At 38.4% G+C, this 27,753-nt stretch overlaps 1 protein-coding gene across 1 annotated transcript in view; it reads left to right on the top strand.

Annotated features, from left to right (window-relative positions):
• The window catches only part of LOC145405802 (stromal interaction molecule homolog), a 105,010-nt gene that overhangs the window by 51,757 nt on the left and 25,500 nt on the right, over positions 1-27,753 (top strand). Inside the window, exons 2-10 of the mRNA XM_080277039.1 lie at positions 1,041-1,168; positions 2,157-2,276; positions 4,081-4,193; positions 10,931-11,046; positions 21,984-22,105; positions 23,209-23,367; positions 23,852-24,046; positions 24,560-24,657; positions 25,689-25,858. Coding sequence (XP_080133165.1) covers positions 1,041-1,168; positions 2,157-2,276; positions 4,081-4,193; positions 10,931-11,046; positions 21,984-22,105; positions 23,209-23,367; positions 23,852-24,046; positions 24,560-24,657; positions 25,689-25,858 — 1,221 coding nt within the window. The remainder of the gene's footprint in view (positions 1-1,040; positions 1,169-2,156; positions 2,277-4,080; positions 4,194-10,930; positions 11,047-21,983; positions 22,106-23,208; positions 23,368-23,851; positions 24,047-24,559; positions 24,658-25,688; positions 25,859-27,753) is intronic.

Raw genomic sequence — 27,753 nt, 5'->3', positions numbered from 1 at the left:
TCTCACCATCCACTCACTCGATGTAGTGCTGCTCTCGAGTGTCTGCCCCTTCCTCTCCTCCATCCTTCTTTCCTTCAGTCCTTTTCTGTCTTTCTTTCCTTCATTCTTGCCTCATCCTTCTGCCTATGAGTGACCTCAGACTCCCTCTTCTGTCTTTCTTTCCTTCATTCTTTCCTCGTTCTTCTGCCTGTGGGTGACTTTACATTCCCTCCTCTTTCTTTCCTTCATTCTTTCCTCTTCCTTCTGCCTGTGGGTGACTCTACACTTAATGACAAGCCAAATGGTTTCCTGTACACCAGGAAACCATTTACTATGCTGGGTGGTAACCAGATACAGTAACCAAATTTTGGCACCTGGCGGTTTAGTGGGTAATTACAGAGCTCCAATCGGATTGAGCCGGTGAAGGTTTATATCCAAGGGATGGTTGGGGTTTATTACTCAAGTAATGCCACTCAGGGATGAGTGAAGGTGTCACTCTCATCTTAAATGTCTGGACCAACTTGCATAGCCACGGGCTTCTACGCTCCTCATGGGACAACATAGGATTGGACGATGGGTGAATGAATGAATGCAGTGATGTGCAGCAAAACAGTGTCGATTTCTTAAACATTTCTCTCAAATGCATCTTGGTGTAGTTCTTAGGCCTCTTGAGGGTATAACTAATCTCACAAAGGAATTATAAAGTATCCAGTAATGACCAACCCCATATTGCCCTCCTTGGAGTACAGGAACCCAAGGCAAGATTACAGGAGAGAGAGACAGAGACAGAGACAGATGCAAGGCAGGTCTACTATATCAGATTATGTGACATAGAAAGAAAAACCCGTGTTCACCTCTGTGCCCTTGAACTGTAACATGAAAACATGTCATTTTTACCCTAGAGTTCAACCACCAGACCACCAAGTGGGCTATTATTATTATTATTATTATTATTATTATTATTATTGGTGTTATTTTTCATACTTCTATTACCATTACAAGTACCGTGGTTGTTATTATTATTATTATTATTATTATTATTATTTATGTGATTTGTCCAGGGTGTGTTGAGGTGGATGAGCTGTGTCTAGTGCCAGAGGAGGTGCCCAATTATGAAGCGATCAGATCCCTCCACTACCAGTTGGATGATGACCGCAGCGGTGATATTGATTTGGCAGAGTCTGTTGATGTACGTATACACATTGTAAAGATTGTTGAGTACTTTTGCAAACAGTCATATTGATCCATTTTTTAGTCAAAAAATTATGATACTCTAACATAATTTTCAGAGATGTTTGTTGGCCATCACTGTTCAGAATACCAGGTTTTGAAAGTCATTGCTCACACTCTCGATAAATATTATAAGGAAGTGAATCATTCTTAGTCTGCAGTAGTACACCAAGGAACAGAAGCTTGTCTGCAAAGCCACTGCATTTGCTTCACACTTTGGCCATGTCTGTCACTTTTCTCCCTAAAGCATCATATCAAAGAGCATCATTTGTGGGCAGAAAAACCTACAAAACCTCTCATTGCTTCTGAATATTAGCCAGCAGAGAAAAGTGAGAAGTAGAGGAGGTGGAATATTAGGCAAACTTTTGCCCTTAGCTCTTGAAAGTGTCCTTGTTTTAAATTGGAATGTGTTCTAAAATGTCACAGTGTTTTACATGTACAGTAGTTAAAACAGTAAATTGAGGAAAAGTGTCAAATCAACTTCATGGGTAGCAGTGAAACATTGACAGTTCAGCTTTACTGAGGTCTTAACAACAATAAAGAACATTAAATGGATGACTTGTAATGATGAAGTACACCGTTATGTAGAGAATGTTTGCTTACAATAATGTATTTATTGCAAAAGAAATGTTGTCCTACCTGTGTTGGGGCTTGGTTGTGTAGAGCAAATTCTTGTAGTGCTCTGTTATCATATTGTCTATTCTGTAGTAGTACTGTAACAGCATTTGTGACATAAACTAAAATATATAAGCGATCTGAGATACAATTGAATTCTCATTATCTTAATGTCATCCCAAAACTTCTGTATTTGTACAGTACAGTATTAACCCTTGGACAGGGGGAGAAATTCCTGTGATGAGTTAAGTATGAGTGGATATGTGATTGCAGTGTTAGGTAAGTAGAATCATAAAGTTCATCATTAAGATTTTTTTTTACCCTTTGAACAGTTTCTGAAAGAAGAGTTGCAGTACCACAAGGGATATGAGAAGAGGCAGAAGAGTTTCCACCACAACAATGACCAGTACATCTCCGTGGCAGAACTCTGGTACATCTGGAAACAGTCAGAGGTATGTAGCGAGGACAGTTACACTTCAGCTTTCTCCTTTTACCATTTTACCTCATGAGATTATTACATGTTGATGGTTAGGCCTGTGAGGTGGAATTAGGTTTTTTGGGACTTGAATGGTGTGTGAATGAGTGTCTGGCCCATTTCACTTGGCATTCTGTCGATACTTTTACCACTTCTGTACTTTCTTTTTCATTGTCTTCTGAAAATTACCTCACGAAAGGAAAAGTAATGATGATGATGATGAAAGCATTAAAGGCTTGAGAGCAAAATGATTGGATGTATGGCCCTTACATTGTTGATAATAATTTTTCTGCTATTATTATTTTTTTTCTATTTGTGGATTCTGCCCACAGTATTGAAATGGATGTAATTTAATATTTGTGCTTTCATATATTTACTTGTAATTTTTTTGCACTTACTCAGACATGTGGGTTTAGCATTTATACCCATTCAAATATTTTGCATGTACAGTAATATTTGTACTCAGTTTCTTGAATGGAATTTTATTCTCATTCAGATATTTGCATATAATTTTTCCCTTAGTTAAATATTTGCATGTAATTTTTCTTCTCATTCAAATATTTGCACAGAATTTTTCTACCAACATGATAAATCTCCCCACCAGCTCTGTTTGGCATACTCCTCTAGCTATTTCTGTAATTTCCTGCAGCTGTCCCGAGCAATTGCCCCCCCCCTCTTTTTTTTTAGGTTTCACTGGCACTCGCTGTTCTTTTACCTTTTCTCTCTTCTCCCCAGTAACAGTTGCTTTATGTTCCAGTGTTTCATTCTGGGAATTATTATTAGTGGCACTGTATTTGAAGGATGAGATGGAGGGTTGGAATGGAGAGGTTTATTAGAGAGAGGGATGTGAGCTGGAGAGAGGACAGCCTGATGGCAGAGGACAGAGTGACATGCAGATGATTAGTGTGTGGCCAGTCCTCGCAGTGTTAAGTGGTCTGGCAATAGATAGATATACAAATAGACATACATAAAATGTAGATCACAAAAGTTAAGGAACCCCTCAAATTTTTAAAGGGCATTTATGGAAGACCTTAGGTCGTTTGACTTGATCTGCCTAAAGTCCACATTAATGAGTGCAGTGAGTAATGATATAAAATGGTCAAACTTGTTATACCTTCATCACATGTGTTAGCTAATGATGACAGATTATATTCTTGTCTTTTTCTTATTTAAGCTTTGAACATTTTGACTGTTAGTCTTCCTCCTGTCCTCTGTGTTCTGTACATTATATTTGCCATCTCTCCTGTCTTATTTTTTGATAGTCCCCATTGTGACACATGATGGTCCATTGGTTGGAGGCACCTGTCAGAATGAAGACTTTATGATCTACTCATTGATTTGAATCTCCAATTGGCATCTGGAGGGTTTTGGGCATGGACCAGGAACATTAGCCAGTGATTTACCTTTATTCCTTTCACTGGTCACCAAAATGTCTCCAGGGATGTGGTGATTTACCCTTAGCCTTTTCACTGATTGTCCATTTCCTCCAGGTACCTTGGCCAGTGATTTGCCCCTAGCCATTGCACTGGTCACTTACCCTGAAATGTAATGATCTATGTTAGCTTAGCTTTGGGACCCTATGCCTTGCAATGCGCAGTATGGGTGTGGCTGTTGCCATTTATTCACTGTTGTCTGCTCAGCATTTTCCATAATCCAACTTTACTCCACAGGTGCACAATTGGGCAGCAGACCAAATAGTGGGGTAGGAAAAAAACACATGAAAATGATGATGGTAATTTGCATTCCCTCAGCCTTTGCCATAACCCAGCTTTGCTCTGCAGGTACACAATTGGACAGTGGATCAGACGGTGGGATGGCTGGCAGAGTCTGTGGAGTTGCAACAATATGCCCACACCTTTTACCAGAATGCTGTCAATGGATCCATCCTCCCACGGTACGTCCTACTCTCATCACTTAACCCGTTCAGTCCAGGGATATATTCTTTGGTTTTACATTTCTTCCTCATCAAGTATTAGGCCCATATTTTAAATGGCTTTGGAAGTTTTGTACAACTTTTTCCACAGTTTATTCTGCATACAGTACTAGACATCACTCTCCTCTTCCATTATTGATGCAAATGATGTCAATATGAAAGCCATATGATGTACAAGAGAATATTAAACTGAAGTATCCAAAATAAGTGGCTAAGGCATAGGTGCTACAAAGCTTACTCTGTCACCTAGATTACAGTCCTTAGTACATTTATTGTTTTAGTATGATGATTCAAACTATTCATCCCAGGAACATCTTTTTCATTGTATTCATCACTTCATGGTATGTCTTAGCAGGATCACATAAATCTTCTAGCCCATTGATTTTCCTTTTCATTTATCTATTTCCCTCAGTATGTCTTAGTTGGAAATTATAACCACTGCAGTCCATTGATTTATTTTCTTAGTTTCTTCTTGCTTTTACCAGATGATTTAAATTAACTTAGGAAAGGTATCTCATATTGAATGTGTTGGTGAGTTCCTGTAAGAAACTCCTCAGTTTGAAAAGTCTCTCATGTTAAAATTGTGTGAAAGAGTAAGAATAAAATTATAAATACATCATTGGAGCCCAGGAATAACTTTTTGTTTTATTCTTGCCATTTTCTGACAGTTTTATTCAGCTTGGGATAGACTTTTTGACCTGGGGGAGTTAGATAATAGCTTTACCCATACAGTATGCAAGGCTTTTCCAAAGCTGATCAGAGTTCACATATCCTGGACAGTTTCCTGCATTTCCCCACACTAGCCTCTTACCCACAGCCTAATTCCATCCTACAGTCTTGATATTGTCCCCTACACTGTTTTTGTCCAGTCTAGCCCCACACTCTGGTTTTGTCCTATACTTTGATTTCATCTCATTCTCAGGTTTCATTCCACATTCTGACCCCTTCTCCACACTCCACACATTTTTTTTTTTTTTTCCCTAACAGAGTCTCGTTGTTATTTTATAGTTTCATCAGGTGAAGATCGTTTTTAGGTACATAGCCTTATTTTATGTATTTTGAATTGGTGTTAGCATAAATATCTACTGGTATGATGTTTCATAAGTGTTGGATAACTTATAAGAAGGCTAATATTTATTTATCAATAATTATGTGGAATTGCTTCAGTATTAATGTATTACTGTTTTTTTTTTCTTTTTAAAATTTTTCTCATTGTTCATTGTATTTGAAATAATATCACCACTTGTTATCACACTTGTGGCTGTAACAGCTTTATCAGCTTTTCTAATAATAACATCCTCTTTGTTACTGTAATATGTTCTACCTCCATGTTTCCTGGCAGATTTGTCAACATCAGTGCACTGACAGTTGAGGTGGCTTTTCTAATGAGTATGATTATGATGTTTCTTTGTGTTTATGAATTTTCCGTAATGTATGCATAGATACAAAGACAGAAATTCACAAACTTTCATTCAGTTCCATGTTGAATGTATGATTTGTCTTGTTGGAAGGGCCAGGAAGTGAGAGTGCAGAATTATTTCATATTTTTTGTTCTTCTGGCATAAACAAATCTGTGTTTTGACAGGAAAATACTCATAAGTTTATCAGGGAATTCAGTTTGGAACTGTGTTCAGAATGGCTCCTCTCTCACATCTCCCATATTTTTTTATATTTATAAAAAATGTTCATATGATTGATGGATGACTATTCTCTTCATGGCTGCCTTAACCCCTTGAATCTAGAGATTTTTTTTTTTCTGTTTTGTTTTTGCAGTCTCCAGTTACTTTTATTCAACTTAGAATAGATTTCTTGAACTGGTGGGGTTTTTGCAGTCTCCAGTTAATTTTATTCAACTTAGAATAGATTTCTTGAACTGGTGCCTTACACTATTAGAGATCTGTCCTAAGTTCAGTAAAATAATCTGGTAATAGCAAGAATAAACACAAAAGTACATTATTGGATTGAAAGGGTTAACCTGGTTGGCCGTATATGATTTGTGTGAAATGAATTGCTGTGTGGTGATGCTAGGCTTTGCAGGCTTTAATTCCATAACGCAGCTTGATGGTTATCAGAGTAAGGATGATAGGAAAAAGCTGGAGTCTGGAGAATGCAAATTTGAAGGTCAAGAGAGTGTGAAAAATAACATGGTATATTTTTAAGCCCCAAGAATTAGGTTGCTTATTACATTGGTTTATTCTTGCTACCTCAAGCCATTTGATTCAACCTGAGATAAGTGACAAAAAAGTTCTGTTCCTCCACCATTCTGATAATTTCCCCCTCAGAAACCACAAAATAGGACCCAAATGTGCCTGGTACAGCTGCCTGCCTTCATTATGTCAGTTATATGCTAGCTGGCCTCTGCTATGTTTACAGTACAGTTACAGATAAATATGAAAGTCTGTTTGCCTGTCCTACTACCACTGTATTTCACCACTGGATTCATTGATGCTTGACTGATATGTAGTGGACTTGGATGCATCATTTTCAACAGTTGGTGATAATATGCACATTTTTCCACCACGACTCTATCAGGGATCATTGAATCCAACAATTAGAAAGAGACAGGGGAAACAATTGAATTTAGTGGTTGTCTGTTCATACACAGAGGGAAACTTTTGAACTGGGGAACTAGAGACTAAACTGAGAAATGCTTAAAGTTCAGTGGAGAGATCAGTGTTAGAAATAATGCTGGAAGATAGAAAGTAAGATAGGTAAGAAAACAAACTGAAGGACATAATTGAGGTGATAAAAGAAAAGAGGAAGCACAGAAATGGGAAAAACATCAACAGCATACGCAGTATAATGGGCCAGACATTTATTCACACATTGTTCAAGCCCCTGGAGTCAGGATTCCCAAAGCTTGAATGATGCATGAATGAATGTCTGGCTCTTTCTTTTGTACATTCTCTTTTTCTTTTTCCTGGATTCTACCTTGCCCTGTCTTGTAGGTCAGAAAAAAGGCCATGATGATGATGATGATATGAACAAAGATGAGGGTGGTGATGGCAAACCTTCTCAGTACAAGAGGTCATAATTGAGTAACAAAATTCAGAGGTAGCAAAAATAAGCAAGAATAAGGCACAGTTGTAATTAGAGGTCACTCCGGACATTGAGCTTGAACATGAAGTAAATTTAACAGAAGAAAATTGACAGACCAGATGAGGCAGCACAAGTGTTCACTGACTGTCCAGCATTTTACACATCCAGCTGACAAACTGGCAGTATCGCTAGTCCATCCACTTATTACCTCCCCCTCCTGAAATTTCTCTCTCTTACTATCCTTCTGTCATCTTCCCCCTCTTCCTCTCCTCTTTCATCTCTCCCTCTCTCATGTTCCGTCCCTTATTTCTCCTCTCTCTTATCTATGCTCTCCATTCTCCGTTACCTTTCATATATATTTTTTCTTTTATTTTCCATTTCTTTTCCTTCCTTTTGTTTCTTCTTTCCTTTCCATTCTTTTCTTCTCTTTGTTCTTCTTTCTGTCCTTTTCTCTTCTCATCATTCTATGCTCTTCTCTTCTCTTCTTTGTTCTTTCTATGCTCTTCTCATCTTTCTCCTCTTTTCCCCTTTCTCTGCTCACATTTCATCTCTCCTCTGTCTTATCATCTTCCTGCTGTACTATTTTCTTTTTGCTCTTTTTTCTTACCGTTACATTGCTCTCTTCTGTCGTACCTTTGCGCTTCTTTCATATATCCCCATCCTCCACGCTATCATTCTTTCTCCCCACGCCCAACAGTGCCCTACTGAGCGTGCTAACTACCTCAGGCAAGCGGAGAGTTTCTCAGCACTCCCTAGACAGGTGACTCCCCAGCTGTGCATCCCCATCATTGTCTTGTGTTGGTAATGTTTCCCACCCATCCCATCCAATTAGACCCTGTGGTATCGTCCATATACCTGTGTCTTTGGCGTCATCCACCTCAGATGCCTTTAACACTGTGTCTTCTAATGTGCAAAAAGTTTCAGGACATTAATCTGGTGTTGATTTTGAGTAGGGAATGTCATATCAACATGTGTCCAATTCTTAGCCATCACAGAGCTAAATTTTTGACCTATAAGAGCATTAGTAATTGTAGCTTTGTAATGGCTGAACATTGGACTTGTGTTGATATAGCGTTTATTACTCAAAAGCAGCCTAGGAACAATAACCTGAATTATCTCACACATTTCCTGGGACACCTCATAAGTCAAGTAATTCCTCACGTAAAAGTCTTGGATGTGTGCTGACAAAAAACAACATTTAAGTGAAGCAGCTTTAAGTTTGTAATGCTTCTGGTTCATGGTTGTAGAGTTAAAAGTACAAAATTATACTCATTTTAGGCTTCAAAGCAATTTTATAGTGAATCACAGGTGAATTGAAGTGAAGTATAGGTGGTAATTTATCAGCAACCGAATAATATAGCAACTTGAAGTTTTAAAAATTTAAACGATGACCAACTTTAGTGTTGTTTTTTCTTGTATACTACAGGGTCTATACACTTACACTTATGCTCCTTACTACAGATTTGTTGGCCAGACGACACCTGCTTTGTTTTGTCTTTATTTATCATGAACAAGCAGATAACCATGGAAAGAGACCTGTTGAAAGTTTTCTGTTTGGCAATTGTCCTTCGTTTTAATGCAGGCTGTTTGTTTTCTTTCAGTGTTTGGATTATTTTTGGCATACATTTCTGCAGAGCATAGTTTTGATGTAGGTAATGGTGCATGATTGCTCTTCTTACTTAACACCTAACAGTGTTCTACCCAGATATGATAGTTTACTTGGAACTTTACCACCAAGAGCAACAGTTGTATTGTAACCTAAACTGCTGTGACATTCGTACATTCCATATACAGTACATTACTTTTCCATCCGTGGAACTAGAGGTCATTAATATTACCCAGTTATATGTAGTACATATAACAACGATGTGGTGTATAGCTCTTTACCATGTTTCTCTCTGTAGCATCAGTCACTTGATATATCCTATTATGAATTGATCCTCTCAGTCTTATTGTGTTTTTTGTTTTGTACTTGCCATTTACAGATTATTATATTTAGTTCAGGAGAGACTCTCTGAACTGGAGGGGTATGGTATAATCTTTGTTAATTGCCATCGTCATTAATCCTGTAGTCTAAATAAAAATTTTTTTTATACCAGTAGGAATACAATATGAATTGTTTCCTTAGGTTGAAGGGGGTAAACAGTTACTTCTCCCTGGAACTGCACATTTCAGCAACATATACAATGACAGCAGTAATTTACATGCATACTGATGCTCTGAGGTACAGTTCTCAAGTTGGGAAAAAGATATGTTTATACCTTTGATGTTCTGGAGTCATTTGATGTGTTTTGGTGCAGTATGGTGATTCACTGTACAGTATTTCCCTGGTGCTGTGTTACTGTCATACCCTTCAAGTTTCCGGTTTACTGTACCTCTGTTCAGAATTAAGTATCTTCAGCCCAGTGATTTTTTTTTTTTTTTTTATTGGTAGCACCAATTATAGTCAACTTACAAGAGACTTTTCAAACTGAAGTAGTGAGATATAGCATTCCTCATCCACTTTGGTAAGCAAGGTGTTTTGTAAGCTGAATAAAATTGTCATATGGTAGAAGGAATAAATTATAAAAATACATCATTGTTGTGAAGGGGTGAAATGCTGGATGTACAGTTGAGTCTTCCAAATCTGTATTTCTGGGGACCAAGCTATACCTGTACAGTATCAGGATAAAGGGTACTCTCTATGTAAAAAAGTACTATGCACAGTTGAGCAGTACAATAATTTACTTAAGCAGTAGTTTGCTTTTATGTGTTCAGGGCTGGCATCAGTTACCTCTTCCAGGAAGTCCAGTTGAATTTTAAAATCATTAATCTGGAATACTGAAAATTGATCCATTTGGAATAATAATTTTGGAATTGGGATACTCTACTTTGTGTGTTTTTGTTTGACAAAGCTATGAAACAAATTGGTTTAATTATGTATGTAGTTAAATCTGATACTCATACTTGTATGATAATTTTACCTTACGTATAGTTAGTATGCATAATATATTAAATGTTGGTAAGGAAGATTTGCTTAGGATGAGGGAATTATAATAGGTGGTCATTGAGATTCTGATACTGTATACTCTGTCTGTTATGGCTTTCACTTCTTCATTAGAAAGGTCTCCTAAGCTGAGTGATACTGTTTGGCAGTAGCTGATGTAAAATAAGAGATGACCCTCACTGGACTGAATATAACTCTAGAGATAGCAACAATAAAGCAGAAAATATGTCACTGGAGAGAAATTATTAGTGTGTAATTTTGTACAGTATACCAGTAAGCAGGGAACACAGCCACAGTTGTGATTGAGTAGCTGGCATCAGTTTCAAGGAGTTGTGTTATTTCTTTTTCTTCACCCTCTCCTTGGGTGGGAAATAGGTCAGAATGATTATACTGGTGATGATGATGATGATGATGATGATGATGATTTACTGTTACAATTATTATCTCACCTGCACTTAAGCAGTCAGACTGGGCAGCAAACATCGAGCAGAGAAAAAAGGTAACGGTTATGATGATGCTAATGCTGATGATTTACTGTTGTAGCTATTATCTCACCTCTTAAGCAGTCAGACTGGCAGGAGACAGCTAGCAGAGAAAAGAAGGTCAGGATTATGATGATGATGATGATGATTCGCTGTTGTAGTTATTATCTCATTTCCACTTATGCAATCAGACTGGCAGCAAACAACGAGCAGTTCTTGACCAAAGTTTTGGGTATCAAGGACCCGAAACATCGCTCCAAGATCACCATAAAAGCCATGGATGTTGTGCTATTCGGACCCCCTAAAGGTCAGTAGAATGGTATTTCTTTAACCCTTTGACTGCTAGGCTTGGGTCTGAAGAGGGATACCTTCATGTGGTGGCACTGATATAAATGGGTGTTGAAGCTGCCTGGTTATAGAAATATCCCTCAATCTCTCCCTGTCCTTCAGAAGAAAGATGGTGGGGTGCTGGTAAAGGCTAAACAGGTTTTTATTCAGATGAGCCTGAGGTAGCAGCCACTACCACTACTGCTACTTGGATTTCACTCGACTAAACAGACTGTTTGGCATTTACCTAGAATTCCTGGGTGTACACTTGAAAATAATAATCAGTATCCCCCACAACAGACATAGCCAAGGACCCATGAACAGTTCATCCACTCAGAAGGTGAACTCCGAAATAGAGTGAGAGTGGGGGTGAATCCATGGTGATCCAGTATTTTGGAAAAGTCTGTGGAATCTGATGTGCATTACAGGGCCTTGGCTTTTGTCACTTGGGAGGATGCTGATTATTGCTTTTGTCTATACCAGTAGCAGAGAAAGAGTTACTTGAGTTAGTTTTTAAAGCCTTGGATAGCTTGGGTTTCCCTGAGTTGTACAATATCTTATGTTCTTCTTGACAAAAGTGCACTAATGCATCAACAACAGTGAAAAGGTAAAATAATTGGTCTGTGCATTCACTAATCATCTTTGGTAGTTTAGTTGACTCAGTGTACTATTTATAATGGTGATTTATTAATTTTCAGCCTGTGTAAAGGTTAGAGTAGTGAAAAGTGTCATCATATTAAAATCTCTCATATCCAGAGTGTCCCCTGACTTATTTGAAAATTTTTAAGCGGGGAAAATATGTTGAACTTTAATGATACTGGCTGTCAGGTTTGAAGACCTCTTGCCCACTGTGGCAGGTATCCTTCACTTAATGATTAAGTTCCTTTATCCCAAACCAAAATGTTGAGTGATTTAACCCGTACAATCCCGCTGTCGGCATAGTGCCGACAGTACAAAACATCTCGATTAATTCCAGTGATGTGATGGTGCCGACAGCAAAATTCGAGCACTGTAGTGTGTCTCAGACTGCTTCAGTCTAGCTAATTTTTTGCTAAGGAGTAGCTTAATGTATTGGCAACACTGTGTTCAAGCAGTTGTTGTACTGAGTTTGGTTCTGCATGGCTGGATAACATCAGTTTGCCACTGCCCATCATAGTGTCAGAATGTCGCGAAAATCATGCCATTTTTCCGCCTCATTGGGCTGGAAGAAGCTGTTGAAATTATCACATAGACCCTTCTGTCCCTTCATTTAGTGATTCTTCAGAAAAGGAAAACCTGGATGACTTCTGGGGAGGAATATGAGCCAGTGGAGAAGGATATTGAGAATGGGGAATCCCCCATTCTCCTCCCCGCTTCTCTCTCATCCCGCCCAGCTGGGTGGGAAAACGTCGCTCACGGCTTGGGAAACTGGGCTAAAAACACGACAGACGGCTATCCTGCTCTTATTTCTCGTATAAGGAGTACTTTTTTTTTGTTTTTCCTTGATTTATATATCCTTGTGGAGTGTTTTATGCAATAAAATTTTTTTCCATTTTTGGCCCGGGATTGGGTGGGTATAAGATTGCAGAAATGCCTGGGATGGTACCGGTTAATATTAACCAAAGACTGTTTGGGTTCAGTAAGGATACACTGTTGAAGGTCCCCATTGTGTAAGCTGTAATTAGGTTGATGATGATGATGATGATGATGGTGATATGGAATGGTAAGTGAATGGCCCATTTGATCAGGCAATATGTTGATATAAAATATTTTTTGCATTTCTTTTGTTTCCTAATACCACTCTCCTCATCATCCTGGGAAAGTGTGAGGTTTTTATGGTAGTGAAAGTGGCCATTTCAGCTGCATGATTTGATGGTGAGATAATACAGGGTGTTTTATATATTGTCCCATTTTATCTTGCATTTTGTGATGATGACTCAGTCTGCTGGTGTGTGGAGCAGACATTGTGGCTACTTCATTAAATAAGTAATCAACCATGTAATCAGTAGATGTACAGCTGCAGACACTATAAAGCATGAAAAAGAGTAAGGAAGTAGAAAGTGATGCAGAGTAGAACTGGTAGTGCTGACTGAAAACTGATATATGTAAAATATGGACCATACTGTGGTGGTAAGTTATAAATTACCATATTATTCTGCATTGTAATGTCTGTTGGTATAGCTCGACAAATGAAAATGCCATTATTGGACTGTGTGTTCCCAAGCAGTGAGAAATTAACATGTATGCAGCACAGTGGAATCCTCACAGTTATGTTCAAACAGTGTTTCATACTTATTTTGAATGCACTGAATTATCGTATTTTTCCAAATATCTTATTAAATACTGTTGTTACATATTCCTTCAGAGTGGCAGTAAGGTGTAGTGACAAGAGAGGCAGGAGGCATACAAAATAAAATGTTCTTGACTGTGACATGTGGTTAAATTCAATGGCCTCCATGTAACACTCAGTGTTGCTGGCTGAATTATGTTTTCTAAGAACCAGCAGGAAAGTTAATGATGTAGCCAGAGGATTAAAGTGCTGAGTACTCTTCTTGCATATTAACTGACATGCAGAGAGCATAAGAGAATTACAAAATTTATGTGAACCTGTTGTAATCAGTTTTAGATATTGTTGATGTATGATTTCTACATTTTAGCCATCTGTGAGGTTTCTTCTGTATCTCTTCTACGTAATCAATGAGTGGGGATTTTTTTTTATTCCTAGCAGATAAGTCTCTAATAAAAGTGGTGGTACTTTTTGTTAATGATAACTTGAGTTGCAGAGTTACACAGCAATGATTTATTTTCTTAGAGAGCTTGTAGACTGGTGGTTGTGGAGTTTTATAGTATTGCTTTTCCTTTTTTCCAGCTTAGTTTGGTCAGCATACAAGTATTTTAACTTTAAGTAAAGGAGATTGGTTGTGGTTATGTAATGGGAAACCTTTTTTCTCATGTAATTTTGCATTCTGTTTTAGCACATTAGAACATCATATTGATATTCTTACCCTTTTTAATATCAAATTGATCTTTAATCTCCTTTTATGTGTTACCCATGTCAATGTCTTCTTTATTATCCTGGACTCCTCCCTGATTGTTGTATACTTATATTCCACAGCACCACACCATCCCTGATCTCCTTTTTGCTTCTCATATATACTCACAGATCTAAAGAGCTATGAGCCATATGTGGCAAAAAATGCATGCTTTATTGTTACTTCTGATTTGGGCATAATACAGTCGCTTTCACTTAATGATGATTAATTTAATTTTTTGCCCAGTTGTAAATGATAATCTCTAACTAAAAGTGCTTGTGAAGGGAATCATTCAGATGCCTGGGATGTAGTATTTTGCTGTGTCTTTGGATCCTTGAAGATTGACAAATGTGACTGCAGCATCAAGAAGCATCCTAGTCTTGCTCTGCCATATTCAGATTGTTCTTTTTGTTTTTTGCATATGGCTGGTGATCTGCTGATGGCATGTATGGTAAGTATTGTTCGGGGAGTTACAGTTTACTAGCTGGCTTGGCAAGGAGAATGGGCATGATGAGGGTCCATGTTCTTGTGAGCTTTGAAGGCTTTCTGGAACCTCTTTTATAGTGATATCATCATGAAAATTGCATTTCAGTATTCTTTTCTATGCTATTTATAAATTTTAAACCCTGTCAGTCTGGTGATGTATATCAAAATTTCATTCTACCTACCATTGGATGAATTGTTCAACTTAGGACAGATGTCTGGTAATGAAGGGTCAGTGCAGGTTATGGTAAATCCAGCCATTCTCATTTGAAAAGATTCTACGGAGCTGAAGAAAATACAGTAATCTACTGGTAACAATAGTAAATTATAAAATACATTATCACAATGAAGGGGTTGACAGTGACATAGATTGCTTAAGTAGCGTACTACACAAGAGTGTTAATGTGTCATGCACAGAAATAAGCTAGTAAGGAAGAAGTGCTAGGGAACCTTCTTAAGCAACAAGAATAAGAACCCTGCTTACAACACTGCTTGAGCATACCCAGTCTCTTAAGGAATGTGTTCTGCTTAGTTATAAGATAATGGGAAAAAAAATCTGTTTGATAAAGAATTTCCAGTGATGAAAGGCAAGTTATACAGTAGTTCCAGTTAACAAATATTTAACATATCTTCCACCTTCTCTCTCTTTTTCTTTTTTTGCTGGGATAAGAATATGGTGCCTCGCTGCCCACCACTGAGCAGTCACCCTCGTAGTTCGAATGACACACGAGAGGGGAAATTGGAACAGGGAGAGAGAGAGAGAGAGAGAACTGGGTCTTCCTTCTCCTCTGCCTGGTGACCTGGAGGAAAATAAGGAGCCTGGCAGTGAATCTCTCCACCCACCCAAAGTGAACATGGAAACCAGGGTTAAGACAATGGTGGTGGTGGTGGTGATGATGATGATGATGATGATGATGATGATGATGAGCAGGAGGATTTTTACTTTTCATTGACTGTCCTTTCGTTTCTTTACATTTCATTGTTTCAGTTCTGTTGCCTGTGAAGGCTGCTTTGGGACCTGAAAAAATACTGTAGGGTTGTACATAATTAATTTGTAGTGATTTGCTAGTCATAATTTTTGTTGTGTTTGGTTTGACCTGAAAATCTTGACTGGCAATTGGCTTTAATGTGGGAGGTATGCTTTGCTTGCCTTATAGTCCTTGCTTGTTAAAGTGTAAGATTTGGCTTGCTGGTGACTAGCTTCTTACTTCACTCAGTCACAGAGGCCAGTCACTAGCATAAGCATCACACTGCCATACACTACTCAGCCCAACCTTAGCCAGCCCTAACTGTTGTTGCTAGATCACAGTACAGGTATAACACTGAGACTTTAGGTATACATTCCTGAATAACTGACCTTCGGATGTAGACATGCATTGCTGAATAACTAATTGTTTGGAAAATATCAGATGAATACATTATGATGAGTTTAGTTGGAGTACATTTTTCTGTCTATCTATCTATCCGTTGCCAGACGCCCGAATCCCACGTGGGGTGGCCATAAACAAATCGCCTCCACGTTGCTCTGTCCCCCGCCATTTCACTGCCCTGCTCCTAACTCACACACCCCTCTCTCATATACAGTACCTCTCCATTCCATCCCTCCATATCATCCTTGGCCTCCCCCTCCCTCTCCCCCCCTCTACCTCAATCACATACACTCACCTCATCAGTCTCTCACCCTCCATCCTCTCCACATGGCCAAACATTTTTGGCAGTCATATTATCCACTGTGCAGTTGTTATTTTATTCAAAGTTGTAGCACTGTGCTATGATTTTTTTGATCTGCAAAAGCTTTTATAACCTAAATACAGTACAAGTAAACTACGTAGCAGGGAACTTAGACCTCTTGCCAGCCAATTTCAGTGTTAGGTAACAGAAAATAGATACTGTACCAGTGCACTGGACTTATAAAAAAAAATAACATCCAGTTCATTTATACCACTCTTTGGGATATAGTATGTGATTAAGAAACAGAATTTATAGCTTGCTGATTGTTATCTTGAATGAACTATTTGATAAGGAGGGAAATGTGCAAATTAAGTATAGTATTGTTTTTAAATCAGACCAGTGGTAAATCCATCTTTATCCCATAAAGGGTGAGTGGAACACTTTGGGAGTTTATTATGGCTGCTCTCAGGTGATTTTATTTATTTAACTGTAGTATCCCAGTCTCTGAGAGTTAAGCAGGAGGTACCTGAGTACTGTATTCTGTTTTATCACTATCCTACATCCTTTTTTTCTATATGATAGTTTATGCATAGAATCATGCTGTGTCAGCCCACTGCAGTTAAGAACAAAAGACATCAGATTTATTCACCATCCCCAGATCTGTCTTAGGCTGCTGAGGTGTGGCATTACTCCTGAATGAGTTAATAAATGACAGGATATCGCATAGCTAAGAGCTAAGTTTCCTTGTTATAGAGGCTGGGAAAGCACATAAGGAACTCTGTCAGTACCACTGCAGACTACCACAAGCAAATAGGTCAGTGAGAGGACCATCTTCCCATTGCCATGTATTGTGGTGAGAAATAAAGAGTACCTTATACTTTGGTGGCTAAAAAGATGATGATGATGATGATGATGATGAAATGATGATATTGGGACCATCTCTAAAATTTTACAAGAAATAATGCAGAGTCCATGGAGGAGTGAATTGTCTGTTTTGAGGTTGTAGAGATGCCAGTAACATTGCTGTGATGGATGCTGCAAGGAGGAAGAGTGGGTCAGTGTGATCGGAAGCTGTGTCCTTTCTGAGGAAATATGAGTTCGGGGTTTTGCAGCTCCTAAACTTTTCACTCCTTCAATTAGCTTTCGTCATCACCTTAGGTTCTGCCTAAGGAGGAGAGTCTCCCTGATTTGAGTGTTAGTGCTTGCTGTACATCATTGGAGAGCAAAACGTGGTTGACATTCTCCATTTTCCTAAATACAGTAAGTCCAAGGGATGAAAGGGTGCACAGTCTGTCACCCACCTTGAGTAGACTTTAACAGTGAAGCATCTGCACCTGCTTCTTATTTTCCTCCAGTGTCTGTGTCATAGTCAGTTTGCAACTGAATGGTGGAGAAAAAAAATTGATGAAAGATTTTAAATTATAACTGAAATAAATTCTTATATAGTAGGCTGGTGATTTCACAGATGTTACACTGTTAGATCTGGCTACAGAAAAAAATTGATAATCCATCCATTCATCATCCAATCCTACGTTGCCCCATGGGGAGTGTAGGAGGCCTGGGCTAGGCAATTGGTCCTGACATTTAAGATGAGAGTGACCAGCCTCACTCATCCCTGAGTGGCATTATGTGAGCAATAAACCCCAACCATCCCTTGGATATAAACCTTCACCAGCTCAATCCAATTGGAGTGCAATAATTACCCACTAAACCACCAGGTTCCAAAATTTGGTTATATGGTTACCACCCAGTGTAGTATATGGTTTCCTGGTGTACAGGAAACCATTTGGCTTGTCACTCAGTGTAGAGTCACCCACAAGCAGAAGGAAGAGGAAAGAATGAAGGAAAGAAAGACGGAAGAGAGAGTGTAAAGTCACCCGTAGGCAGGAGGACTTAGGAAGGACTGAAGGAAAGAAGGACAGAAGAGGATGTAAGGAAAGAAGGATGGAGGAGAGGAAAGGGCAGACACTCGAAAGCAGCACTACATCGAGTGAGTGAAGATTATAAATTATAACCAAAATAAATTCTTACATACAGTAGTAGGTTGGTGATTTCACAGATGTTACACTGTTAGATCTGGCTACAGAGGTTTATTGGTATCTCATTAGGATTGTCTATACTTTATGTCCATGCACAACCATGATTTCTGATCCTCTCAATGGATATTTACTTATGGGGTGAAAAGTCAGTTTCTTTCTTTCTCCTCTTGTGGGTATTGGCTATGGATAAGATGTTGATCATTCTTACAAACTTCTGTATTCATGTCTAATATGCCAGTAAACCCTGTCCCTATTCTGTTTTGCTTGAGGAAAAAGGCGTCTGAGTTAAGGATGTAGTGAGCGTGAGGTAAGTTTGTAAGGTACATGTAGTAGATGGATAAAGGACATGTGAGATCCCCTTGGTGTTCCAGTGCTAGCGAGTGGAATGGCATTCCCTAGAGGAAGTCTAGTGTGAGATGGGGAAGGTGAGGATCAGGAGCATACTCTACATATGTTCATGTACAGATGAAGCTAGGACCATAACAACCAGCATCAGTAACAAAAGCTCTAAAAGTGAAGTGTTTTATGCAGCACAGCTTGGTTTTGACACTAATTTTCTACATTAACCCCTTCTGCCCAAGTATGTCATTTTCATAATACTCTTGTTACCACAATGCATTGTTTTTCACCTGAGGATTGACATTTCAAACTGAATGAGTTGGATTAAACCACCATTAACTTCTCATAAGGGCTTTCTGCAGCTGAATAAATTTGTGCGTTTGTAGCAAGAATCAAATGACAAGTACATAAGTGGATTTGAGGGGTGAAGTCACACAGCTTTTAATCAGAATTTGAATATCCAGAAATATTGATTGAGCATGTTATTTTGAAAATTTTAAATACATATTTTTTTAATATTTTGTTCAACCCTTTCGAAGACTGGGCAGTATTTGTGGGAAGAAAGGAAATGGTGTTTAGATCAGCAACAAAATGACTAATAACCTATTTGCATTGTATTATTTGTGTCTGTTTTACATCACGGTGGAGTTGCATCTTGATATTGACATATTCCTCACAGCTTTTAATTAACCTCTTCTGTCTGAGAACACATATATGTAATGTATTCATGCTACAGTATCTCCAAATTATTTCATGCAGCTCAGAAGATACTTTCCTATCTGGAGAGGGTTGGTATACCCTGCTATAATTCCTCATCTGCAATGGTGATCTCTCTGAGTGAAATCATGTGGTAGTAGGAACGGCAAATTGGAAAGTGTTTGGTAGCATTAAAAAAAAAAATAAAATAAATAAAAAAAATAAGGTAAGAGGATGGAACTATGGTTGCAGATCTGAACACCCATCCTATCTAATCAGTGTATTGCTTGGATTCCTTGACCAGAGTGTTAATTATATTGCTTGCAGCACAGCATAATGCATTGGATGAGGAACACAGTTTTCATTACCCATTATGCTCATTTATACAGTAAGTAGTTTTATTCTTCAGTAAAACATCTTCCAGTAAGTGAAGGAAAAATGGGAGGTTTCATTTGAGTTCCAGTCTACCATATGTGTTAGGGCTTGCACATACTTGTATTCCCTCCTCCCCCTTTTTTTATTTATGTTGCAGCCTAAAGGATCAAACTTAAAAACATGATTGAATTTTTTGTTGATGGTCTCAGTCATTTTGATTTGGAAAAATTCTTTAGCATATACTTTTTCTTAGCACTCCTAGTCAACACAAGTTTCAGTTATGAGACTGCACCATAGTCTTCTAACACTGTGTGATAAAATACCATGTGTCATATCAGGTAAAAAAATTTTTTTGGTATTGTGCCTTTTTAGTTTATTCTCACCATCTTCTGATGATTTTATGCATTGCAGAAGAGATTTTTAGAAATGGAGGGATTAGATATTCCCTCCATTAACTCCTTCATTACTGGAGGGTTCTTCTAAGCTTAGTAAAGTAGTCTGTTGATAGCAAGAGTAAAGTAAGAAAGACATCATTTTACCAAGGTGTTAAAAAGATGATACATGGAAAAGACCAGTGTGCTGGGGAAAGAAACCACACAAAGTTTAACGTGTGTCCAAGTGTAAGGGCTGTTATAATAACTGAGAGTGTGATGGTGTAAAGAAGCCCCCAGTGTTTGACAATAAATTCGTGGTCTTTGGTAATGACTGAACATGACTGATCTTTCTTGTTTCTAACTGCAGTATAATGTGGGATGCAGGCAGAGTGCATCCAAGAGTTATAGTACTTGTGTTTGATAAATGGCCATTTTTGAATTGTGATACTGATAGTAGTTGACTTTTCTTTCTCCAATGCAGCTGACTACAATATATAATGTGGGAAGCAGGCTGATCATATCTGACAGTTACATATTGTCCATAAATGACTGTCATATATTTGGGGCTTGCTTACACCTTTTCTCACTCAGTTTTAATTCAGTAATACGTACAAAAGAGTTGTCTCCTCAGTGTGGAATGATGTACACTGTGTATATAATTAGACATCTGTGGGAACATTTATTTTAAGCAAAAATTAGTGTCAGATAGCTCTGCCTGATGCCAATTTCTAATGGTGCTATCCAAAAATAGGTGGGAAAAAGGGTCATGATGATGGTGATGATGATTTATGTTTACAGATTTGGTAGTTTATATCAAGAGAGATGTGGCAAATAGAAGTATTTGCCATCACTTTAATAATTATATGCATTCCAGAACCTGGGATCAGGCAGTGTAATAATGTCCAAGTGCAGCCATCTTTGAATATTAAAGGATGGTGATGCCTCTTTGAATGTACCATATTAATATAAGAAAGACACCTTCCTTGCATCTTCCCTATTGCTTTCTTGACATTTTTCACATTAGAGTGAATAGAGATAAGAAAACTAGCTATGTAGTACACCTTTTTCACATTTTTCACATTAGTGCAAATAGAAGAGCTTTAAAAGATCAAGCTATTCAGTATAGTACAGTACTGTTATTAGATGATGATAGTCAATGCTCTTATGATAGAGGACATCAGGCTTTAGTTAGAGATTTTGTTAGTGCAGACTGCATTCATGAAATAACAGCACAGTAAGTCATCATTATTTGTCACTGTGTTGGACATTCCATTTTGTTTTTGAATCCACTGTAAGATAAAGACCAGTTGACTTATTAAACCTTTTTGCTGCCTGAAGAGCTAAGTTGCTATTTCCCCTAGTACTTTATACATTCAAAAGATGTGAGAGTTTGATAAAGATGCAAGGCTTATAATGATGACTAACTGGAAATGCATAGGAAAGGGTTTCAGTATCATAAATTTCCTCTCTCTCTTTCTCTCTCTCTCTCTCTCTCTGTCATAGCCCTACTAGACTGTTTCCATTCTCATTATCACCCCTTAGCTAAACTTCATTCTTTTCCTCTCTCCTTCTTTCTTTAGTATAGGTGGTCTTCAATATATGTCAGTGAATTGTTGCAAAATATCGCAACTTCATGCATTCATTTGGTGTTGTAAATTGAAGTAACTCCTAGATCAATGTTATAGGTATCAGTGAAATGCATAGTGGCAATATTTTTAAAAATCTGCTGTAAAAAAAAAAAAAAAAATGCAATTAAACTGACATATATCAAAAGAAGGTATTATTCATTTCTTTCACTCTCTGCCATCCTTTTCATCTGTCCCTCACTACCCCTTTTTCCTCTCCCTAATACAATATACATTTCTTCATCATTTCCCTGTGTTCCCTGTATTGCCCTTTACCACTACTTAGGTATCTTCCCTCCAACAGAAACAGGAAGCCACATGAAGGACCTTGTGCTGGTATCATTGCTGACACTGGCCCTTATTGGCTGCTTCAAGGCGTACCAGCGCAACCGCGAGTACCAGGGTCAGCTCAGCGACATGCTCAGGGTGCGTCTGTACCAATTGAAAGGCAGTCATTATAGTTTGTTTACCTTAACTTGGCCTAGATGCTCATCCTTTTGCAGCTTGTTTCATGTAGTCTCAGTGACAGATAATGAAACTTCTGTTCATTCATTCATTCATTCATCATTGCTCTATATTATTTCTGTAGCATCTCATAATGACAGCTTCTTTATTCTGTTGTTAATGTGATGTTTGGGTGCACTCACCATCCACTCATTTGATGTAGTGCTGCTCTTGGGTGTCTGCCCTTTCCTCTACTCCATCCTTCTTTCCTTCCACCCTCTTCTTTCTTTCCTTCATTCTTTCCTCCATTCATTCCTCGTCCTTCTGCCTACAGATGAAATTACACTCCCTCCTCTGTCTTTCATTCATTCTTTCCTCTTCCTTCTGCCCATGGGTGACTCTACACTGAGTGACAAGCCAAATGTTTTCCTGTACACCAGGAAACCATTTACTATGCTTAGTGGTAACCATATAACCAAATTTTGGCGCCTCGTGGTTTAGTGGGTAATTACGGCGCTCCGATTGGATTAAGCCGGTGAAGGTTTATATCAAAGGGGTGGTTGGGGTTTATTGCTCACGTAATGCCACTCGGATGAGTTGATGAAATGAATAATGTGATGTTACTGATCAGCATTCTAGTTGGAGTGATGGCAATTTGAAGCCAAAGTAAAGTGAAAAGAGTATAGTAGCTGTACTCTTAACACCTTGAGCCAGAGAACATAATTTGTTTTCTTACTACCTCCAGATTATTTTTAGTTCTGCATAGGAAATGCCTGTTGTTTTTATTTTTTATTTATTTTTTATTTTTTTTTTTTAAGGCTGTATCTTACCCCCCCAGTTCAGAAAGTCTTTCCCAAACTTAATAAAATTGGAGGCAGCAAGACTAGACCATGAAATTGTCATTGGATTGAAGAGGTAACTTGGCAGAAATCATAATGAAGGGATTGATGAAATTATATCTACCATAACCCACTCACTTTGAGGAGTGTGAAACTAACTAAAATCACTTGTCAGTGGTCAGAACAAGATACAGATGCAGTCATGTGAAATAGTTAACTGACACTTGGCATTTTGCTTCAACACAGGACATGGAGAAGCTACGAGAGGCTGAGGAGAACCTTCAGCAGCTGGAGCAGAAGATGACAACTAAAGTGCGTGATGAGGAGGGACACGAGCACAGACGGGATGATGGTGGGGAGTCACATGCCCGCCAGGAGGTTCAACAGTTGAAGCTACAGCTGGAGGTATGCAAGTGGCAAAAGAATCTCATAAATAGAACAGAATCAGAGCACATGAGGACATGCTTTGAAGGATTTAATATTCTCTTGCAGTTTTATTTATATTTTTACATATACATTTTTAAAAATTTGAATGCTAAATACTTACCTTTTAATTATTTTTTATCCAACAGTGATTCCTTGAGAGAAGTGCCAGGAAGTCTGGTGTTAAGATTAGGGATATAGTTTTGATATATAGGATACTGACTGGTATTTTGGTAGGATTTCAGTTAAATCCTTACTTATCCTGCTTCTTGATAACCATTCATTAGAGATAGTTTTCAGAGGTCTGAAGCCGTGTCATTGGAAGTGTAATGATCCTTATATCTAGGTTTTTGTGCAGTACTTCCAGACCAAAGAATAAGTCTGCTTTGTGAAAAATGCTGTTTCATAAATTACTTTCCTCTTCCTTCTGGTGTATTTCATCCCTCCCTGTATTTTGATTTTGCAGGAGGAGCGTGTAAAAAATGAGCAAATGAAGGAACAGATGAAGCGTAGTGTTGAGGACCAGCAGGAGGCTGGTGATGGGTACACTGCCCCACACGAACTTCAACTGTGGCTTCAACTTACCTATGAACGGGAGCGTTTGGCTTTTGAAAAGAAGCAGACCTCTGCTAGGGAGCAGTTTAATCAGGCCCGAGAGATGGTAAGGAATATTGTAGAGCAGTACGAGGACATAATGTATGGGATCGGGATGTACATTATGTACAGTAAGCATGGAAAATGCTGAAAATATTTGTGATGGTAGCCTTGGTAAGATGTTACTTATATTGTATTTTAATGACACCAGATTTGTCTTGGTAGCATGTATAATAATATAATTATATTCTTTGATTTTAGTGAGAGGCTGTTATATATAGTATGTTTAATGTTTGCTCAGCTTTGATGCAATAAGAATACTCTTAGTCATAGACAAAAAATTTATTCCAAACGGTTTTGCAGGCAGCTGTTACCTTCTTCATTGGACACCTTGAAGTTGAGAATGACCATGCTTTGTGCCCATGTTTTCCACTAAGGAGGGCAGCAGTTGTAAATGAAACTGTTAGGAATAATATTGTCTTCCAATGGGGGAGTTTTTTTAAATTTGTTTGTATTACTTTATTTTTTTTTTACATTCATGATAATGTCTCAGTCACCTGACGCTGATGTTGCGTTGCAGTGTGAGAAGCTGAATCGACAGCGAAGGAGCCTGATGGGGATGCTGGCGTCAGTACATGGCAAGATGGATAATGTCGACCAAGCCATCTCAATGGCAAGGTCAGTTACATAGGCTGTAGTGTGTATAACCTGACCAAGAAAGCTAACCCCTTTCAGCTCAGTTAATGGCCAAGTGTAGTTAGAGTGGAAGGCTGATTAGTCTAATATCCAAGGAAACTCATTCCTGGCTTATAACAAAGGCCCAATGAATTTCATGCTACCATAATATAGTATTCAAGTTTTGTCAGTGACCGAGTTTATGTATATGAAAATAAACTAACTCAGTGATAAATATTTAGTAGATAATTTGAACAGGTAGAGTGTTTCCCATGAGATAAGGGAGGATGAATACTGCCTAGACATTCACTACATATCATCGATTCAGACTGAAAGCAGTAGAAACAAGGACCTGGAATCCTTTTTTTTTTTTTGTGATGTAGCCTCATGTCTTGTAAGCAGCATCATGCCTTGTATGGCATGGAGAGATGGATTACAGTTGCAGACAATAGCATCATTCCACTTTTGACTTGAATAGTTATGAATCTACCTATGTCTCTCTCTGTCTATCTGTGTCTGTCTGTCTATCCATCTGTCTATCTGTACAGTAGCTATATGCCTTAATCCTGTAAAGAGTAGCCACAAACAATTTGCCTCCATGTCACCTTGTCCTGTACAATGTGGCTTCCATCCCTCCAACTTGCACCTCGTTTTCTTGTATATCTTTCCAAAACTTGAATAGTTATGAATCTACCTATGTCTCTCTCCATCTGTCTCTGTCTCTGTCTCTGTCTGTCTGTCTGTATCTGCATGCCATATCCTGTAAAAGGTAGCCACAAACAATTTGCCTCCGTATCACCCCATCCTCTGCAATTTGGCTTCCATCCCTCCAACTTGCATTTCTCCAACTTGCGTCTCTCCTTCTCATATATCCTTCCACTTCATCCCTCCATCTTTTCCTCTGTCTCCCCTTCCTCCTGTCATATAATATTTTGTGAAGTTTATTAGTCATTGAAGATTGCATTGCAGGATTTATAGTCATTGCAGAAATTTGAACACCAATGCAGATTAAATGCTGAACATTATTCTCATAGGACAACAATGGAGGAGGTGACACAAGAGCTGAGGGAGCGCGACCAGCGCTGGCGACATATTGAAGACCTCTCCGGCTGCAGTATTACCACAAACCCGGGCCTGCATGCTCTGGAACTGATGCTGCGACCACACATCAACACCCGAGCCCATTCCTTCGGTTCCAGCATAGGTAGGCACGCTGACCATTAGGCACAAACATCCCTCAGCATGAAGAGTCAGTCCTCGTTATAAGGTGCCTCTCTTGACATTCTTCTTTAGCTATTAACCCGTTCAGTCCAGTGACACATTTTGTATTTTATATTTGCTGCTTTCAGATGCCTTTATTTTGCTTGGGGGAAACTTTTCAAGCTAGAGAGGTTAGAAATAACCTGTATTCACCCTTTCATGAAAAGAGAGGTGCTGGAGAAGGACACCTCACATGGTGGCACTGATATGGGCAGCTGGCTTCACTGCCTGGTTATACAAATATCCCTTGACTCACATCCCATCCCCAAAGAGGTGGATTGTGATCTGCCGAAATGCCACCTCAGCCTGCAGTCCATTGGTTTCATATTTAGATGAACCTGGGGTTTGAGCTACTACAATTATTACTACTACAGCTACAACCATTGTGACTATTACTACTACGGCAAGAGGCATCGAAGAAGCTGAGTAAAATAATCTTGCAATAGCATGAATAAAGTTAAAAAAGATATAACTGAATTGAAGGGATCAAGTCCTCATTAATTAAAAAAAAAAAAAAAAAAAATGTTTATAAAAATTTTCTTGTTACTTGTGAATCTGATTTGCATGCTCCCCCACTGTCAGGTGCATGTAAAAAGTTGTGATATTTTAGGACACAACCAGTACAATGAGGATTGACTGTAGATTTTTAGATTATCATCCTTGGACATAAGATTGTATTTCTATTTGGCCTTGAAGACTTTGTAATACCTCTGCCGTATCTGTTTGTTTTGCTAACCACACATTTATGCTCAGAATCCTATTAATCACTCCCTGCTGAATAGAAATTGTCTGGCATTAACTGGAATAGGGCACTAGAGTTATGTTGACAATGAGATGGTTAATGATATCACTGTTAACACTCAGGCTCTTATGACTTACTCTCAGCGGAGTAATGGTAGCCTGGCATTAGCTGGAATAGTTTACTAGCATTGTCTAAACCCACAAATGGTTAATAAGCTTTTTGTATGTTAATACTGAAAGCTATTTCAATAATATATAGATCAGCATAATATATAAGAAAAAATAGGATGCAAGATTGAAAATAAATCACTGAAGAAGTGATATTAGTAAGTCTCCAATGTCAGCAGGAATACATCTCTTACCTCTCCAGCAGTTTCATTATAGGTAGGCATATTGAGTGGCGAACCTCCTGGCATCCCTGTCTTCTATGATCAAGGTTGGGCATACAAAGCATTGTATTAATATAACTGAGTTTGCAAAAGTGTTGGCAGGCCATTGTTATAGTTCAGTGAGTTGTATAATGCCTTTGAGGATGGGAAATGTTCAGATTGTTTACCATTTTACATTATGCAGTTAGCAACAGGGTGAAGTCAAACATTTTGTATTTTTCAGTATCATATTAGTATACAGTAGACGTTATAATATGGGAGTTTGCCTTCCCCTTTGCAGTCTTAGCTTTAATAATACAGTACATAGGCTGCAGGGTTGCCCATATCTACTCCTTCTGTACAGGGATGTCTTATTATTGTTACATCCAGATGAATTGACTGACCATAGAGTGGCCTCACTCTCTTGAAGGGGTTGGAAGTAATCTCCATTAACCCCGTCACAGTGAAAGGCACTTTTAAAAGTAATGAAGTCATCTGTTGGTACATGAAAATGAAAAGTCAAGAGTAAGGGCAGTGGAGATGGGACTGCTGAGGAATGTATGTGGTGTACAGAGAGTGGATAGGATATGAAATAATGTGATTTGTGAAAGATGCAGAGTGAGGAAGTCTGTGGACACCAGAATCAAAGAGAGTGTACTGAGATGGGGTGTGGAGAGAATGGATGGCAATAGAGTGATGAAAAAAGGTATATTTGAGCGAATTTGAAGGA

Source organism: Coenobita brevimanus, chromosome 68, assembly GCF_032717465.1.
Source record: "Coenobita brevimanus isolate Jiangsu-jjx chromosome 68, ASM3271746v2, whole genome shotgun sequence".
NCBI classification, from domain to species: Eukaryota; Metazoa; Arthropoda; class Malacostraca; order Decapoda; family Coenobitidae; genus Coenobita; species Coenobita brevimanus.
Note: the sequence above shows the minus strand (reverse complement) of the source record. Positions and strands in the feature narration are given on the sequence as shown.